We start from the raw sequence: 16,570 nt of genomic DNA on the forward strand, positions 1-16,570 counted from the left end.
CTACAGGAATGTGAGCAGGAAAGGCTGTCTGAGTTGCATTTTATGTTCTGTCCCTCCCCTCCCCCCCTACACACACACACACACACAGTCTTGTTTCCTTGAGCCTTGACAAATAAATGTCTTCCTATCTGATGGTTCGGCTTATCTGGTGTTCATAGGAGCAAGGTGAATCAGGATAAAACCTGCAGGTTGGGAGTGCACTGATCCCACCTTCAGGTCATCCCTAGAGACCCCAGGTGCAAGGTAAGGCACCTGCTAAAGGGGAGAGCAGGAACCCGTGGTGCCAGGAGCCCAGCAACTTGTCTGATATCTTCTTGTACAGGCACAAATTACACGCTCAGCTGAAGGAGTTCCCCCATTCCCTGCTGCAGTTTACAAACAGATACTTTGCTGGTTGGTCTCAAACTTCCTGCTAGTCAACATGGGTTGACAGTGCTGTAAATCCACTACCCAAGGAGTCAGTGCTTCTGGGCTCCCTGGTCCTGTATGACCTGTGATGCCAAGACCATAGACTTTGTCTCATATTGCTTTGCTCCTTCCTTGTGCAGAAGCCATTCCTGTGCCCAGCCAGCCCCTGCATGTGCTGCTTCTCTATCTTTTGTGATGGGAGAAACAAAACCAAGGGTAATAACCGAAAGGAGGATTCACCAGAGGTTTATACAACAGCAGAATGTTTGGGGTTTGTTTCTTCTTTCCATATTTTTTTCTTTCTGTTGTTGTGTTCTTTGTTTCCTTCTTGATAATCCCTAATGTTTGCTTCACTCTCTTGGCAAGCAGTCAGCTGTCATCTCCGTGACTTGTATCTCTTCTGTGAGCTGCAATACCTGATTTAAATCCACCCTCTTGCACCCTTGCTTGCACTACTGTGTTCCTTCCCAGCTATAACACAGACTGCGGTCAGCCCAAGCACAACCCACCATAGCCCCTTGAACTCTTCAGGACCACTCCAGCCTTTCCCTGACCCAAATTAACATCAGAGCTAACTCCATCCCATTACTGCCTGCACACTTCTTCAGACTACACTGAAAAGGTCCCTCACTGGAGATGTTATTCACTGTGGGCGCCCATCAATAGAGGCTTCCATCGATGGAGGAATCCATCACTGTAGAATCCCTTGTGGGCCCCTCACTCCCTCCCCCCCCCTGCGCAGGGGCCACTCAGGTGCCGTCGATGCCGGGGGGCGGGGGCAGCCCCCTCCTCCGTCCTTCCAGTGTCACGGATTCGAGTCCCGGTGCGGGAGGAGGCGGCGGCGTGGCTCACCTGTCCGGGCCGGGCGGCGGCAGACTTTGCCTCCAGCCTCTATAAAAGGTAACGGCGGCGTTGAGTCAGGGCTGCCTCCTCCCCCCTCCTGTTCCCATGTATGCGCGGCAGTCCCGACCAGCAGGCAGCCGCGGGCCGTCCCGCACGCCGCACTTGCTGGAGATGAACCGCACCGCTTTGCGGGTCTGCGTCCTGCTGCTGGCCGGGCTGGGCCGAGCCGCCGCCGGGCAGGAGTACGAGCACAACGAGGACAACGCTCCGCACTCCCAGGAGAGAGGTGAGCGGCAGAGACCGGGCTGCACAGCGCTGCCTACGGGGTCCCGACAGGCGGGATCCCCCCCCACCATGGGGGCTTTGGGTCTCCGAGGCAGGGGGCAATGCCATGCACGGGGCACCCCGCAGCCGGCTTCGTGTTATCCCGACGCACGGATGCCCGATTTCTCGCTGGGCTTTGGGGCTGCAGTGCTTCCCGTTACGGAGCCCCGCGTCCCCTCGCAGCCCCGCACGCCGCTGCCTTTGTCCCCGCTCCCGCCAACTCCTCACCCCCGCGGGGTCCGTGTCCCCGCCCCGCGTTCCGCTCCCACCGGGGCTCGGGGCTTTCGGCTGCCCCACGGCGGGCGGTGGGATGGGGGCAGCGTGGGAAGCGTGGGACGAGGTGCTGTTGTGTGCCTCCCCTCACCCCACGCAGGGGGCTTTCAAGTTTTGGGGTCATTTTGGAGGGATAATGCTCAGCCCCTTTGGTCTCGGTCCCTTTTCTCACTGTGGCGTTCAGCAGAATTTGGGGATAGTGCGGTTTGAGCACAGCGCAAGGATGTCCCCGTCCCAGCTTTGCTTTGCCCGTGGGCTCGCCTTTCCAGGCTCAAAGTGTGTCTTCACTGGTGTCAAATACAGGGTGCCGCGAGCTGCTGCTGTTATTGCGGTGATTCACATTTCTTACCAAGTCTTTGTTGGGCTGTGCGTGGGGTTTTGGGGATGCGCTGCTCCTTGCCACAGAGATGGAGAAACTCCGCCGCAGGGTGGGAGGGAGCTGGGTGACACCGGCTCTGTGCGGCTGTGAGCATGGCTAGGGCTGGGTGGGATGTGGATGGGAAGAGGATGTGGCAAGGAGCAGTAGCCAGCCCTCGGTGAAGGTCTGGCTAGAGCCCTTGGATTGGGGCCGGGTCCCATATGCATTCCTGTCTCTTTCCCCTCCTCTCAGCTCCTGCATGGGGCCAGGCTGGTGGCTCCCAGTACGTGCTGCAGCCTTCTGTGAGGCTTTCCATGAGATTTCCCAGCGTGGGAGCCTGAGGAACCTCTGGTGTCTTTGTAGTAGTGCAGCCTATCCGTTCTCTCCCTCCTATTCAAACCCATTCTGCTTTGTGTCCCCTCTGCTCGTTGCTCCCTGATGCTCTCTTCCTCCATCTGAGCTCCCTCCTCTGTTTTAACCCCCTGATTCAACTCATTCCTTTGCTTCAAGCCCCAGTCTTTTCCTGGGATTTCCCCACTTTTACCCCATACTTTCCCCTGGCACTCTTCAGGGCTATTTGGTTTTACAGGCAGCAGGAACACACCGGGGGCCATTCCTGCCCTGTGCCTCCCCCCACAAATTCTCACTGCTCCATGGGATGCTGCCTGCCTCATGGGGCCCCTCTGTTCCCCAGCAGCACAAAGAACAATCCCTGCGGCGACCTGAGCTCCGGTACGGATTAAAGGCTGATCCCCATGGCTCGCTGTTGGCCAAAGTTAATAAACACAAAAGGGCTTTAGTGCAGCCAGGATCAGTGCCCCGTGGGCAGTGCGCACAGTGATGGCTGGGGCTGCATGGCTGTGGGTTTGGGTAGACAAAAAGGGGCTATGCTTGTGAGATCGGGTTGGGGAATGCTGTTTTCCTGTCCATGAGGTGCAGAGGCTCTTTGTACAGTTTAGCAGGGAATGCTGGACATTTTCTGCACCCTGTACCAGCTCTGTGCCTGGGGAGCTGGCTGCGGGCAGCATGAGCACAGTGGCACAGCCTCTGTACCTTGGTCGGGTTATTACTTGCAGAGGACAAGGTGCCTGAATGTGTGGTAGGCTGGGACTGATCTGTGCTGCTCACTACTTTGAGACATGATGTATCTGTGTGTCCTGATGCACACCCCATATTGCTCTGTTCTGTGGACTGACCTTCCATCTGAGGATGGAGAGCACAGACCCTCTGCTTTCTCTGGTGTTGGCTCTTGCTCTGTACAAACAGCTACGGGTGTGTAGTCTCTGCAGCCGTGGGGATGTTTCTGGGAGCAGACTGCAGCTTTCTGCTTTCCCCCACTGCTAGGAGCAGCTGCGTTGCTCACAGGCCGCAGGACATGCAGAACAGAGCACTGCTAATGGCAGCGCCCGCCCCGACTCAGCGGGGAGGTGTTGTTGGATGGTGTTGGACGTCAGGAAGAAAGTAATCCGGCAGCAGCATTGGGATCCCAACATGGAAAGAAGGAGAGGACAGCAGGGAGAAAACGCTGAAAGGGGGAAGTGTGGCTGCTCTTGGGTTTGAAACACCCCCTGCTCAGGGGAGGGGTGGGCTTGGAGCAAGTCGGGACCAGAGGGACTCCACGTGGCCAAGCACAGTGCCTTTGTGCTGTCTGCAGTGGCAGCTGGCTCCTGCTGCTGCCCCTGTGAGCCCCACAGTATTTCCCTGCTGAGACTCTCCTTGCTCACACCTCCCAGCATGTTCATTGAAGCCCTAATGCAGCACATTTTTCCTTACATGCACATTTTTGGGAGCACATTACAGCCCCTGCCAGGGCTGAGTGTGCCCAGAGGCAAGGCAGGGCATGCAGGGAGCTGCAGGGAGCTGCAGCACCATCACCTCTGTTGTGGTGCATGGCAGCAGTTCAGCAGCAATCAGAGGGAGAAGACGTGCTGCAGCGGGGAGCTGGGATGGAGGCTGGGATTGCATTTGGGCTGGGCAGGGCAGAGGGTTAAATGTGCATGCCAAAGGACTGTGGGATTGTGAATGCCCCCGTGTGGAAGGGACCAGAGTATTGCAGGGCTGAGAGCTGGACCACAATGCCAGGGGATGCCTCCCTGCAGCACCAGGGCATGCACCAAGGGACCCAGTTCCATGGGGCAGGAGATGTGACTTCAGTGCTTGGGGATGTGTGTATAGGAGGTCTATGCTTTCTTCATAGGCTGAGCCCCAGAGGGAAGCAAAGAGCAGGGTGCTGGGGCAGCTGAAACACGTGCAGTGTGCCCAGGCACTGTGTGCCAGCCCCAGGGTGCCATGTGTTCCCTGTGCTGCAGCTGAAGAACCATACCTGAGAAAGCTGCTGGAATATCTCACCGGGGTCTCAGCCCTGATGCGAGTGCCCCTTTTCATCATTGATGCCTTGCTGTTCCCTTCACATACACCTTGGAGAATGTCCCGCACCTCGATGAGTGGCTCCCTCACATCACTCCTCAGCCTCTGAGACACAGCAGAGATGATACAACAGCTTGGATTGAAAGGAACCTTAAAGTCTACCTAGCCCCAACCCCCTGCCATTGGCCAGTTGCTCTCCACAAGCTAAGGCTGCCCAGGGCCCCATCCAACCTGGCCTGGAGTGCCCATGGAGATGGGGCACCTACAGCTTCTCTGAACTTCTCTGAGATGCCACGCATGGTGCTGTAAGAGCCTTGAGGGCAGTCCCCATCCCTGTCCATAAGCATCACTCAGCTGTGGCCACCCACTGCCTGGGACTGGGAGGAGGGCAGGATCCTGCTGGGCTTGGGGCTGTGCACCGACTGCCTGGGCCTGGGAAAGTATGCCTTTTCCTTTCTCACCATGGGATGGAATCTGCTTCTATTAATAACAAGTGGCTGTTAATGGCTGTTGTCAGTGGGGGCTTTGGGGAACAACATGGTGGCCCTCCTGCCTGCTGGCCAATCTGGCAGACACTCACCCTAATGAGGGATAGGTGTATGGAGCTGGATGGTGCTTACAGGAGCTGATGGGAGCGCAGTAGAAGCATCTGGAAGAGCATGACTGTTGCTACTCTGTGATGGGAGTGATATCTGTGGCTTATTTTCCACTATAATGATAATAACCAGGCATCAAGCCCTGGAGTTTTCTCTCTGCATGGAGGAGGCAGTGCCCTTAGGGAGCATCTCTGGTTCAGGTGCACGAGGAGGAGGAGGATGAGGAGGCAAAGGCTGGGAGAGCACTGAGACAGAGGGTGCATGGCTGCTGCAGGACCAGGAGAGCTGCATGGCAGAGGTGTGTTTGCAGCCAACCTTTCCCTTCCATTCATACTCTTTTTTTATTTTTTTTTTCCTCCTTCTCAAGGTCCCAGTGACAGCCATTGGAGCTATGAAGGTAAATACCTTGCAGTTTCTCCTGCTTTCCCCACCACCCATCAGACCCTGGGCTCCAGCCAGTCCTGGTTAATGATTACCAGGCAGCTGTGCACACTCCATGTCTCAACCTTCCCTCCCCTCACCCTGCTGGTTCAGCAATGGCCAAGCCTGGACACCCCCATTAGTGATGCAGCAGTGATATCCCCTATGCTTCAGTGTGGGGGTCTCTGGGGCTGTGCCTCCCCAGGTGGGCACAGGCCTGTTCTATGCCATACTCACTGTCAGGCTGTGCTGAGACTTTGCCCAAGGATCAGCCTGTGTCCTTGCCCAGGCTCCTGGAGCAGGGTGCGCAGGGGCTGGCCCTGGCTTGCAGTGGCCTGAGGCAGAAGCTGCACATGGTGGCACCGTGCACACAGGGGGCTGTGCCTGCCAGCAGCCAGTGTGATGAGCTGCAGAGCTCCCCTGCCTGCCAAGTCCACTTGTAAACGATATTCTCACACTCTTCCCAAACACCCCTAAAATAGACTTTCCTGGCAGCTCACCACGCTCAGAGCCCTTTTGTGATGCAGCCACAAGTGGTCATGCAACAGCATAGAATCATGGAATCATTACGGGTTGGAAAAGACCTCAAAGATGATCAAGTCCAACCACTAACCCACCACTACCATGCCCACAAAGCTGCTCATGAGCTGACTTGGTAGAAACCAACCCTCTGTTCATGGTGCATGGCCCAACCCTTCCCCTGCACCCACCAAACCCCTAGGGTCCTGTCCCTGCCCACTCTCACCACTGCCCCTTCCCCATGCCAGACCTGGGGCAGTGGGACAAGCACTTTCCAGCGTGTGCAGGCACCATGCAGTCACCCATCAACATCAACACGGAGACGACCATCTTCAGCCCCCAGCTGCGGCCCATCCAGCTCTCCGGCTACAGCCTGCCTGCCAGCCAGATGCTCACACTGAAGAACAACGGGCACACAGGTGGGTGGGGAGCTCACTGTTCGCTGCTGATGGGTGTTGGCTCCAGGAATTTATTGTAATTTGTGTTTCCTTTAGAAATATGTCCCTAAATCAAGTTTGCAGCCATTGGTTCCTTTCCTACATCTCACTTTTTCCAAAAGAGAAATCATGACCTTGTATGAATTAGCCTCTAAGGTACCCACCTCTCTTGTAGGACATGCTTCTTGAAGTCTATGCTTTGAGATGCTGAGGATCTTAAGACACTTTTAAAAGTCTGCTGCAGTTTTAGTAGGGCTTTTTTTCTCTCTATCTGGCATGGAGAGACTGATAGTAAAATAACGTGAACAGATTCTGCCCCAGCTTTTCAAGAAACCTCATCACCTCCTCCCTGCAACAGTGGATCCTGGCTGTCACCAGTTCCTTCCAGGAGCACCTCCAGCCCTGTGCGTGCTGCCCAGGCTGGGACCTGCTGGTAGTGATGGCAGCTGAAGAGTTCTCTGAGTGTGCAGCAGGATGGCCCCGTGCCCTTTTCTCTGGGAGCTGATCTCTGCACGCAGCAAACCCAACAAGTCAGACTTGCTGCACAGGGCATGCCCAGCACTCTATTTTATAGACTCCTGCCTTAGCGTGCCTGCATAGCTCAACGGGCTGAGGTCAGTGGTTGCTATTTTAGACACCCTGGCATGTGGTGCTGCTTGGTGTTCGCAGAAGCACTTGTAGCATTTTCACTCAGAGGGGCCAGGGCTGAGGTAGTTTTTCATGTGTTGACCTCTGTGATCACTCAGGAAAGCCAGAACAAAGTGAAAAGTTGCAAGTCAGCTAGGACAGCTCTGCAGTTGCTCCTTCTTACACAATGTATACGTTGAAAATGACTCAGATGAGTACTAGGAAAACGCCAATTTAGATATACAAAAGAAACATAGGAGGGTATAAATGTACAGGGAGGGAGCAGTGTCCCACTTCCTGTGTTTGAGTTCTGAATCTCTATGCCCAGTGGCATAGGAGAGGACAGATGACTCATCACAAACCTGCACCCTCGTGATGTGGTTGAAACACTTCACCTATAGGGATGGGACAGCCTCTCCCAGGGTCCTGGGGTCCAGGAATGCTCATGATGTTGGTGCTTGACCCCATAGCTCAGCTTTTAGGTTATCCACACCACTGTTCTACACTCCAGGTATCTGGGGCTCAGCTTTGCCTCAAACCACACCTATAGGTAAAGGCAAAACCAAATATGTGTGCCCAGTGTCCAAACAGGCACTGCTCTAACACTGCAGATTTCCTGTGACACCAGCCCCATTGCTGGCCAGGCCTGCAGGCTGCTCTGTTTGATGCAGCGGTGGTGCAGGTCTGTGCTCCCACATGTGTACGTGGCTCTGCCGGTCCCTTTATCCTCTATCCACAGCCTCTTTGTGTTATTCCCACACAGTGAATACATTTATTCACTGGCTGTCCTGCACACTGAACCCTGCTTCATAGCACGGCTCTACCCATTGCCCTACCCTCAACCTCATTCAAGATCCAAAGCCACTTTGTTTGTTGTCACCAACCTCCCCCAGCCCAAGGTGACTCCTTCCCTTCAGCTGTTCTGTAGACTGCTTTACTAACCATGCTCTCCTTCCCTCTGCAGTGGTCCTGAAGCTGCCTGAGTCCTTGGCCATTGTGGGTGGCTATGCACAGCAGTACCGTGCTGTGCAGCTGCACCTGCACTGGGGCTCACCTTCGAGTCCTGGCTCCGAGCACACTGTTGACCACAAGCGCTTTGCTGGGGAGGTGAGTTCTGTCCTGGTGCTGGGCTGATGGCACCAGACTGCAAGCTGCACACAGCCAGCTCAGTCCAATTTCATCCCTTCTGGTACAGTTGCTGGGGTACAGTGCCCCTAGTAGGGATGCTCAGCATAGCTGCATGCCTCCCCCAGAACATGCTCTGTCCAAGAAAGTGAGCATCACCCAGGGGTGCCCATCCCACAGTGGGGCTGTGTTTCCTTTCAGCTCCACGTGGTCCACTACAACACCAAGTATCAGAACTTCGAGGCAGCCATGACCCGACCGGATGGGCTGGCAGTGCTGGGGGTCTTCCTGGAGGTGAGCAGCCCTTGAACAAGGAGGGGAAGGAAGAACAATGTGATCTGGGGGGTGGAGGAGCGGACAGCAGGACATGAGGCCCTTTGCCAGCAGCCATTCTCCCCATCACTTCTGTGTTGCAGGTTGGGCGAAGGGAGAACCCATACTACCAGCAGATACTCGAGCACCTGCCCAGCATCCAAGGGGAAGGTAATGCCCTACTGGCTCTGCAGAAGGCTGTAGCAGCTGTTGGCACTGTGCACAGGGAAAGCTTGCACAGCAGCAGTTCACCACTTCCCCACTTCTCCTAGATGATGAAGTCTACGTGCCTGGGTTCAACATCGCCGGCTTGCTGCCTGACAACCTGCACCTCTACTTCCACTACAACGGGTCCCTGACCACCCCACCCTGCCATGAGTCCGTCAAGTGGACTGTCTTCAACCAGACTGTGATGCTCTCCAAGGAACAGGTCTGTTGTCCATGTGTGCGCTGGAGCTTGGTTCCTCAGGGCATCCTGCATCCCACCCTGCTCACAACTGCTCTCCTCCCAGATGTCCATACTGGTGAGCAGCCTACAGACAGACGACAACAGCCCCCTCATGAACAACTTTCGGCCAGACCAGAGCCTGCACAGGAGATGGGTGCTGGCAAGTTTTGAGCCCAGCTCCTCTCGGGAAAGGCAGGTGCCTGCAGGTAAGGAGTGTATGAGCATCCTGGGGGGGAGGAGCGAGGCCTCAGAGCTCTGCTTCTCTTGGTGAAGTGTTAGTGCATGGGTTGGCCCTGCTCCTGTCCTCAGTTTGTCCTCAGAGCACTTCCTAGCACTGGTGGTTTCCAGCTATGACTCGAAATTCCTGTTCGCCCTCAGGTGTGACTATCACTGCATCACTAAATTCGTGCCCTTTCTCAGTTCTCTGAACTCACTCAGGGTTTTATTTTTTTTTTTTTGCTGTCCAACATCCTGTTCCCTCTCCCTTTGGTTGATGTTTCTGATGCCCTGTGTCACACTGAGTAACAGCACCAGTGCCTGGGGCAGTTCTGGGGCTTCCCCTGGCTGTGGGCTCCCCCGTCACCACAGAGCCCAGGCAGCACCACGGGAATGCTTCACTGAAGTCCAGGAGATAAAAATCTACCGCATTTTCTTTGTCTAGAATCTGACTTATCAAAGAAGGATATCGGGTTAGGCTGGCATGCTCTATCTTTGGTAAACCTGTTGGCTGCTTTATCGTGTTCACCATTTACCTCCAAGCCTTTTACCACTTTCTGCAGAAGCTGCTCCCTGGCACTGTAGAGGTGGGGGTTGGAGGTGCAAACACTGCTTTTTCTCTCCTATTTGCTGTGTCTACCAAAGCCATGAGCTCACACAAAGCCCTTGTCCCCAAGCAGAGGTGGGAGTGCTGCTGTCGTGGTGGTGGCTTCCCTGAACCATGGGACACTGCCACCGATAGTGCCACCCGGCACCACATGGAGAGGCGATAATGCAGCTGTGTGCAAGCAGCACCACTGTGCTGGGTAAATATTTGCCTGGCACAGCCCCGGCCCAGAGTTAGGGCATGGACACACACTGACCATCCCTGTGCAGGAAGCAATGTGAACAGCCTGGCTTCAGGGCCAAACTCTTGTCACTTCTGGCAGAACCCACAGTGGTGTTCCCCTCCCCTCTGGGCACCCTCTGACTGTGATGTGTCTCTTTCAGGTGATGGCAGCTCAGCAACAGCAGGTAGGGGAGATGCTGGGGATGGGAAAGGGACTGGGGGTGCCTGGTGGAAATGGGGGTACTGGCAGCCTTGTGCTGAGCTGGGGCATAGGAAGCCAGGGGAGATATTGTAGACCCACCCTGGTGTCCCTGCAGCATGTTCTCACACTAGTTCTTGTTTCACAGCAGGACACACCAGCTCATTTCATGCAGGTAAGCATACTGGCTGCTGGCTTTGTGTTGGCTGCCATCAGCCTGGCCCCATTCCCCCCACAACCAACCTTGGATCATTCCTGGGCTCACAGGGGATGTGCTGGCTGTGCTTTTCGGGGTGCTCTTTGCCATCACAATGCTGGCTTTCCTGCTCTACGTCTACAAGAACCGCAGCCAGAACGCACGGTAAGTGATAGGAACACTAGTGGTGGGCAGCAATCCTCTCCTGCACACAGCTGCAGGGGATAGCAGCTGTTAGCAGGGCCCCCTCCTGCTCTAACCCCTCCTTTTCCCTCCTGGTCCAGGCTGGACTCACCTACCAAATCCAAGGTCATCTACACAGCAGCCACAGCCGAGAACACTGCCTGAGCCGCTCCCACTAAGCTGGGGGAGGACCTCCCGCAGCTGTATGGACTGTTCACCTGGGACAGAGCCTAGTCTAAGGGGATATTTTTGTTACAAAAAGGATAAAAGCATTAAAAAAAACAAGAAACACGATGATAAAAGCTTTCTGTTCTGCCAGCCACTTCTTGCAGAGGAAGCATCAGCCTCCATCCATGCATAAGGCAGAGCTCCAGAGCAAGCAGTGCAGGGCTCCTTGCACAGTCCCACCCTGCCTTACATCGCTCTGGGACTTCTTCCTCCTCTTATTTGTGCAAAGTGTTGGAAAAACATTGCAGTGCCGTAGAGAAATGCAGAGGTGATGGTGGCAGACCCACCGCTCCCGGCCAACCCCCGCCCTGCTCCCCTCTGCTGCTGGAGCCAAGAGCAATGGGCTGGGCACAGAGCAGGAGGGAGCCTGTGAGCAGCCTCCACCCCAGTGCATCAGCCAGAGCTCCATACAGGAGCAGGAGGAAGGATGCTTGCACAGCCAGCACACAACTTCTGCTCACCTCTGGTGCTTGTTTTATTGGTACAAAAGCCCACTGTGGACAAAACCGCCTCTCAGCCCTGAGCCCATTGGCAGCCCTCCCTGTCCTGTAGCAGGTTAACAGGGAGGTACCTGCCTTAAAATCCCCTTTTGACTCAGGGAGAGGGCGGTGATCCCCTGAACAGCCCCAAGCCCCCCTCCCCAGGCGGTGCCAGCACCAGCTGCAGTCACCGCTCACCCCAAGCCCTTGGCTACATGTCCACCAACGATGGTGGATGCCATCTGCCCCTGTTCCTCCTCATAATCCCCTCACCTTGCCATGCTAGCTCCCACCCACCCACCCACCCTGGGACGCTCATTACAGTCCAGTGCTGGGGCTGCATCTCCCAGTGCAGTGAGTCAAGACGGAGAAAGTAGCACCACAGCATTCAGTCCTGGCCCCAACAGCACCTCACAAAAACACTTCCCAGGAGAGGAGGAGACATGGAGTCCCCTGTAGGCACAGGGGAATGCAGGGTATCTTCTGTACCAGGGGGAGAAGTGAGGGGGCTTCTTGAGCTCAGGTCTCCGGCAGTCCAAGGAAGTACCCTTTCCAGGTAATAGCTCAGGGCCAGAGCTGAGTCCCTCAGACTGAGCTGTCCCCAGAGGGGCAGATGGGCAAGCCGGTCACAGCGCCGCTGCTGCAGCCAGATGGCAGCGTCTGTCCCTGCTGGGGCTGGCCAGGGTCCCCCATTCCAGGAGAAAATGTATTGCAGAAAAGGCAACGGCCCACCTTGCCGCTGACAGGGGAGGGCAGGGGCAGCTGGGGATGGAAACATCTGCAGGGCCTCAGGATGCTGGCTGGGGGCTGGCTCCACTCTGTGCACCTGCAGGAAGCAAGCAAGGGGTCAGCTTTCACCAAATTAACTTCCTCAGTGAGGCAACAGCCCAACAATTGCCCCAAACCTGGAGTCTCCTCCCTGTAGCAAAGGCCATCACCTCACTTCAGCCTCCAAGACACTCTGCCCCACCTCAGGACATAGTAACAAAAGAAACCACCATGTGGGTGACTTACAGAGCAGGAAGCGGCGCAGGTTCTGGAGAGAGCCCCCCGACAACATGTAAGCCCAGACAGCAGCAATGGCCATCAGCACGTAGGAGGGCACCAGGCTGCCTACGTACAGCGGGTTGAAAAATGTCTGCAGAGAGAGGAGAAAGGGGAAAGGTGAGCAGGATGCCTCATGGTGTAACTGTTACATGTGTTCCTCTCTCAGTTCACCTCAGTGCTCTGGGGAGGCGATGGGACAGGATGGGGACATGGCAGCATCATTGCTTACGGCCCTAGGGGTAGGAAACCAGCTCCAGGGTTAGGTTAGGTATGCACACAGCCCATGGGGAACTCCTCATAGGGAGTTCTGGTCCCCAGAAATCAGCAGCTTTGCTAGTGCAGGCAGCTGCGCCTCCACAGGCACAGGGACCAGAATAAGGCTCAGCCACCCCTGGTGGCAGCACTGAGCTCTGCTCCCAGCTACTCACCGATCCTGAAACTGCCAGGTGCATGACAACGACAGCCAGGATCTCCCACCAGTGTCGGTTCTCACAGCCGTGGAAAAAGAGGATGCCCCAGAAGGTGTGCAGGAAGATCAGCACCATGGTCATGAAGGCTGTGGGGAGGTAATGGGGATTCAGTAGTGCTGCAAGGTCAGGGCTGGACAGGGTCACAGGGGACTGAGACATCACAGATGGGGGCTACAAGTGGCTGTAGGTCTGCCATCCCAGTGAGGAAGGCTCAGGGCACAATCCCGTCCCTCACCTGAGGTCAGGAAATAGAGCTGAGAGTCCCCATGGATGCCCACGGTGCCAGGTCCCAGAGCGTCTGCCAGGAGGTTGATCATGGAGAAAGCGCCACTCATGAGCCCAAAGCCCACACCAGCCACTGCCAGGACACAGAAAGGCTGTGACACCTGAAGGTCACAATCCCCTCCCAACCGAAGCACATCCCAGACCCCAGGAGACCCAACCTCTTCTTCCCCGTGCTGCACTCACCATATGCCATTTGCTGGATGGAAATGGGGGAGCAGCCGTCCTCACTGAGGGCCACCAGCCCCTCGATGGCCTTCCTGCAGGGAACAGTGTGATGGGGCACCAAATGGCACCCTGCATAAATAGGGCAGGGGACTGGGGACTGTTCTGCACCAACCCACACCTCTCATAACTATGCAGTGCATATGGGTGCAGTTGTGCTGCTGGCAGGCACCTGGCCTTGTGCTAAATGACCCTGAGGTTGATAAATGAATCAACAGGCACTCTGCACATCACTGAGAACCATTTAGGACTCTGCTGACAGCTCCTGGAGTGCTGACCGAGGGCAGCGTGCGGCTGCCAAGCTGGCCACCACTGCAACAAGCACTGCAGGACCTCCTTGAACCTTCTTCCAGTGAGCAAGACAAACACACACCAATGCTCAGACACAGGCTGGTGGGATGCTGCAGGCAGCAGCACCCTTGGTTGTGAACACAGTGCAGGCATCAGAGAGCCGAGACCGCAGCAGTTGTATTTTTTTATAAGATGGTGAAAAAAAAGCAAGGAATTGCAGAGAAAAATACTGACAGTGAGAAAAAAAATCAATTTTGGGCAAGAAACTCAGAAAACTAAGCATCCTGACTCTTACTGTGCAGCCAGAAGGGCAGCAGTGCTGGCACTGCCGTGGTTCTGCAGGGCGAAGCACAGATCTCTGCTACCCTCTGCCTGCCTGCCGCAGTGCTGCCGCGGGGAGCAGCATGAGCCCTCCTCCTCCTCCTTCTCCTCCTCCCTGCTGCTGCGGACACCGCGGGGCTGGGCCCAGACTTTGCCCTGTGCAGGCAGCAGTGTGCCACTTGCAGCAGCCTGGGCTGGGGGAAGGCAATCCTGCACTCAAAACACTGCTCCAGGTTGGGCAGACTGCGGTGCTGCAGAGCCCTAGAATCTCCTCCAGGCTCTTTCCACTGATGCAACGCTATTCCTGGGAAAGGTATGAGGCTTGCAACAAGGGCTGGTCCCTCACCCTTCTGCCTCCTCTATGCAGCAAAGTGGGAATCTTCTTGTCTATGGCATCCCGCAGGCATTTGTCTGAGCTGCAGGAGTACCACCCACCCCAGTCACAAAAAGGGCGGGCAGAGAGGACACTACAGGAGCTTAAAATCACAGCCAACCCACACAAAGATCAGGAAGACACTACTGCTCACTCAGCCTCCAGCCCTGCAGACCTGGGGCTGCTTTTCTCTACCACGCAGACATCCTCCACCTTAACCCATCTCTGCATAGTGATTTTGGCTGTAAGAGCTTTGGCCTCATAAAACCCGCTGACTGAGACCCTGAGCAGCAGGGTGATGTGGCACAGGGACACAGAGTGACTTCTCCCAGCACCAGGCTCACTGATACCACATGCCTGCAGCCCAGAGCCAGGCAGGAGCTGCCCTTACCTGAGGAGCTTGTAGTAGAGGAAGCGAAACGCCTCCTGCAGCAGCACAGAGAACATCACCCCGAAGATCAGGAGCCCCTTCTGCAGTGGCTCATCACGTGGGTCGCTAACCTTCACAGCAATGAACCAGATGAGGGAGGAGAGCAGCAGTGAGACCAGCCAGAAGAATGCCCTGGGGAGGTGGGAGACAGCAGCAGCTGAGCTGTGCAAGCACCAGCATCGAGCCATTCTAGGGCTCAGTCCCTGCTGCATGAGGGCCAGCACCAGTCCAGCGCTCCTACAGACCCCGTGCCATCACTGCTAACAGCTCCCTGTCTTGCCACACTGGTACCAGTGCAGTGATTGTGCAGACACTGGTACCAGTATGAGTAATGGTACTGGTGCTGCTGTCATGCTAACAAGGTAGCAGCACCCTGAATGGTGCTCAAGCAATACAACCAGTACTAGTACTGTGCTGGTTCTCTGCATGCACTGGTACCAGTGCCATACTGGTGTCCTGGCCCCACACGAGTAGCAGTGCCGTACTGGTGACACTGGTATCAGCACCATACCAGCACCCTATGTCCTCAATGGTACCAGTGCCACACTGGTGCCTGAGCTCCCCCAGCGGTACCAGAACCGGTACCACACCAGCGCCCCAAGTCCGCCATAGGTGGAGGTCCCATAGAGCCGCTCCGAAGTCACCGTACCGGTACCAGCCCCACACCAGCCCCGGTACCACTCCCGTCCCAGCACCACGACGCTCCCGTACCGGTACCGGTACCACAGCACTGGTACTGGTGTGTACGTCCCCCCCGCGCCCTTATACCGCACTGACCCCGCGATGAGGATGATGATGCGGAGGGGGTCGCGGGCGATGGTGAAGAGGAAGAGGCTGAAGGCGGGCCCGAAGGCGATGAAGGTACAGCCAAAGAACACGGCGAGCGTCATGGCGGCGGGGAGCGGGGCTGGGTCTAAGGAGGGACCGGACGGGGCCGGACGGGACCCGGCGGCGGCGGCGGCGGCAGCTCCCGGCCCGCGCCCTTCCGGGGCCGCCTGACGTCACACGGCGCCCGGAACGGAAGAGGCGCCATGGGCGGGGCGGGGAGGGGGCGTGATCATCAATGGGGGGTAGTGGTCATCAATGGAGGCGTGGTCATCAATGGAGGCGTGGTCATCAATGGGGGCGTGATCAACAATGGGATGAGTGGTTGTCAATGGGGGCGTGGTCGTCAATGGAGGGCGTGGTCATGAATGGAGGCGTGATCATCAATGGGGGCGTGGTCATCAACGGGGGTGGGCGTGGTCATGAATGGAGGGCGTGGTCATCAATGGGGGCGTGGTCTGTGTGGGGCGGGGCCTCGTTGGGGGCGGAGTTTATGAATGGGAGGGTCTGTGCTGTGGGCGTGGTCTGGGAGGGGGCGTGGGTTCTCAGAAAGGGAGGATGCCGTCATGGCGGGGTGGGGTTGTAGGGATGGTCCAGAGCAAAAGCACGTGGCTCCACGGGCTGGGCGGAGAGCAGGGGGGCAGCCGTGGGGTGTGGGGTTAAACAGGAACCGACAGTGAGTTCTTGTGGGCCAGAAGGGCAGCAGCATCCCGGGCTGCGGCAGCAGGGAGAGGGAGGTGCCTGTTTCCCTCTGCTCTGCTCTGTTTTCCTGGTGTGAGGCCCCATCTGCAGGATTGCATCCAGGTCTGGGGCCTCACAGCCACGGAGGGATGCAGAGCTGTGTGAGCAGGCCCAGAGCAGGGCTTAGGGATAGATGCAGGGTTGTGTGAATTGGAAGGGATCTTAAAGGTCAGCTGGG

General features: G+C 56.5%; 2 protein-coding genes across 3 annotated transcripts; one reads left to right on the top strand and one right to left on the bottom strand.

Moving 5' to 3' along the window:
- The first annotated feature begins 1,209 nt into the window (after positions 1-1,209).
- On the top strand, positions 1,210-10,982 carry CA9 (carbonic anhydrase 9). Of its 2 annotated transcripts, none has more exons than XM_015848425.3 (12): positions 1,210-1,537; positions 5,537-5,566; positions 6,357-6,527; positions 8,137-8,279; positions 8,499-8,591; positions 8,714-8,780; positions 8,882-9,039; positions 9,122-9,263; positions 10,264-10,287; positions 10,450-10,476; positions 10,569-10,662; positions 10,782-10,982. In XM_015848425.3, the coding sequence occupies exons 1-12, from the start codon at positions 1,357-1,359 to the stop codon at positions 10,843-10,845; spliced, it is 1,194 nt and encodes a 397-aa protein (XP_015703911.1). In that variant the 5' UTR covers positions 1,210-1,356; the 3' UTR covers positions 10,846-10,982. The 2 variants fall into 2 exon arrangements, with proteins under 2 accessions (XP_015703911.1, XP_015703912.1); XM_015848426.3 differs by having other exon boundaries at positions 10,453-10,476.
- A 377-nt stretch (positions 10,983-11,359) lies between these two features.
- On the bottom strand, positions 11,360-15,851 carry LOC107305821 (gamma-secretase subunit Aph-1b-like). Its single transcript, XM_015848428.3, has 7 exons — positions 15,604-15,851; positions 14,788-14,958; positions 13,373-13,446; positions 13,140-13,262; positions 12,863-12,990; positions 12,402-12,525; positions 11,360-12,213 (listed from the first exon to the last, which is right to left on the bottom strand). Exons 1-7 carry the CDS (start codon positions 15,714-15,716, stop codon positions 12,176-12,178), a joined length of 771 nt encoding a protein of 256 aa, XP_015703914.1. The 5' UTR covers positions 15,717-15,851; the 3' UTR covers positions 11,360-12,175.
- Positions 15,852-16,570: the final 719 nt, after the last annotated feature.

This window comes from Coturnix japonica, chromosome Z (assembly GCF_054131305.1).
Source record: "Coturnix japonica strain WE chromosome Z, WE-NBRP24, whole genome shotgun sequence".
Lineage (NCBI taxonomy): Eukaryota > Metazoa > Chordata > Aves > Galliformes > Phasianidae > Coturnix > Coturnix japonica.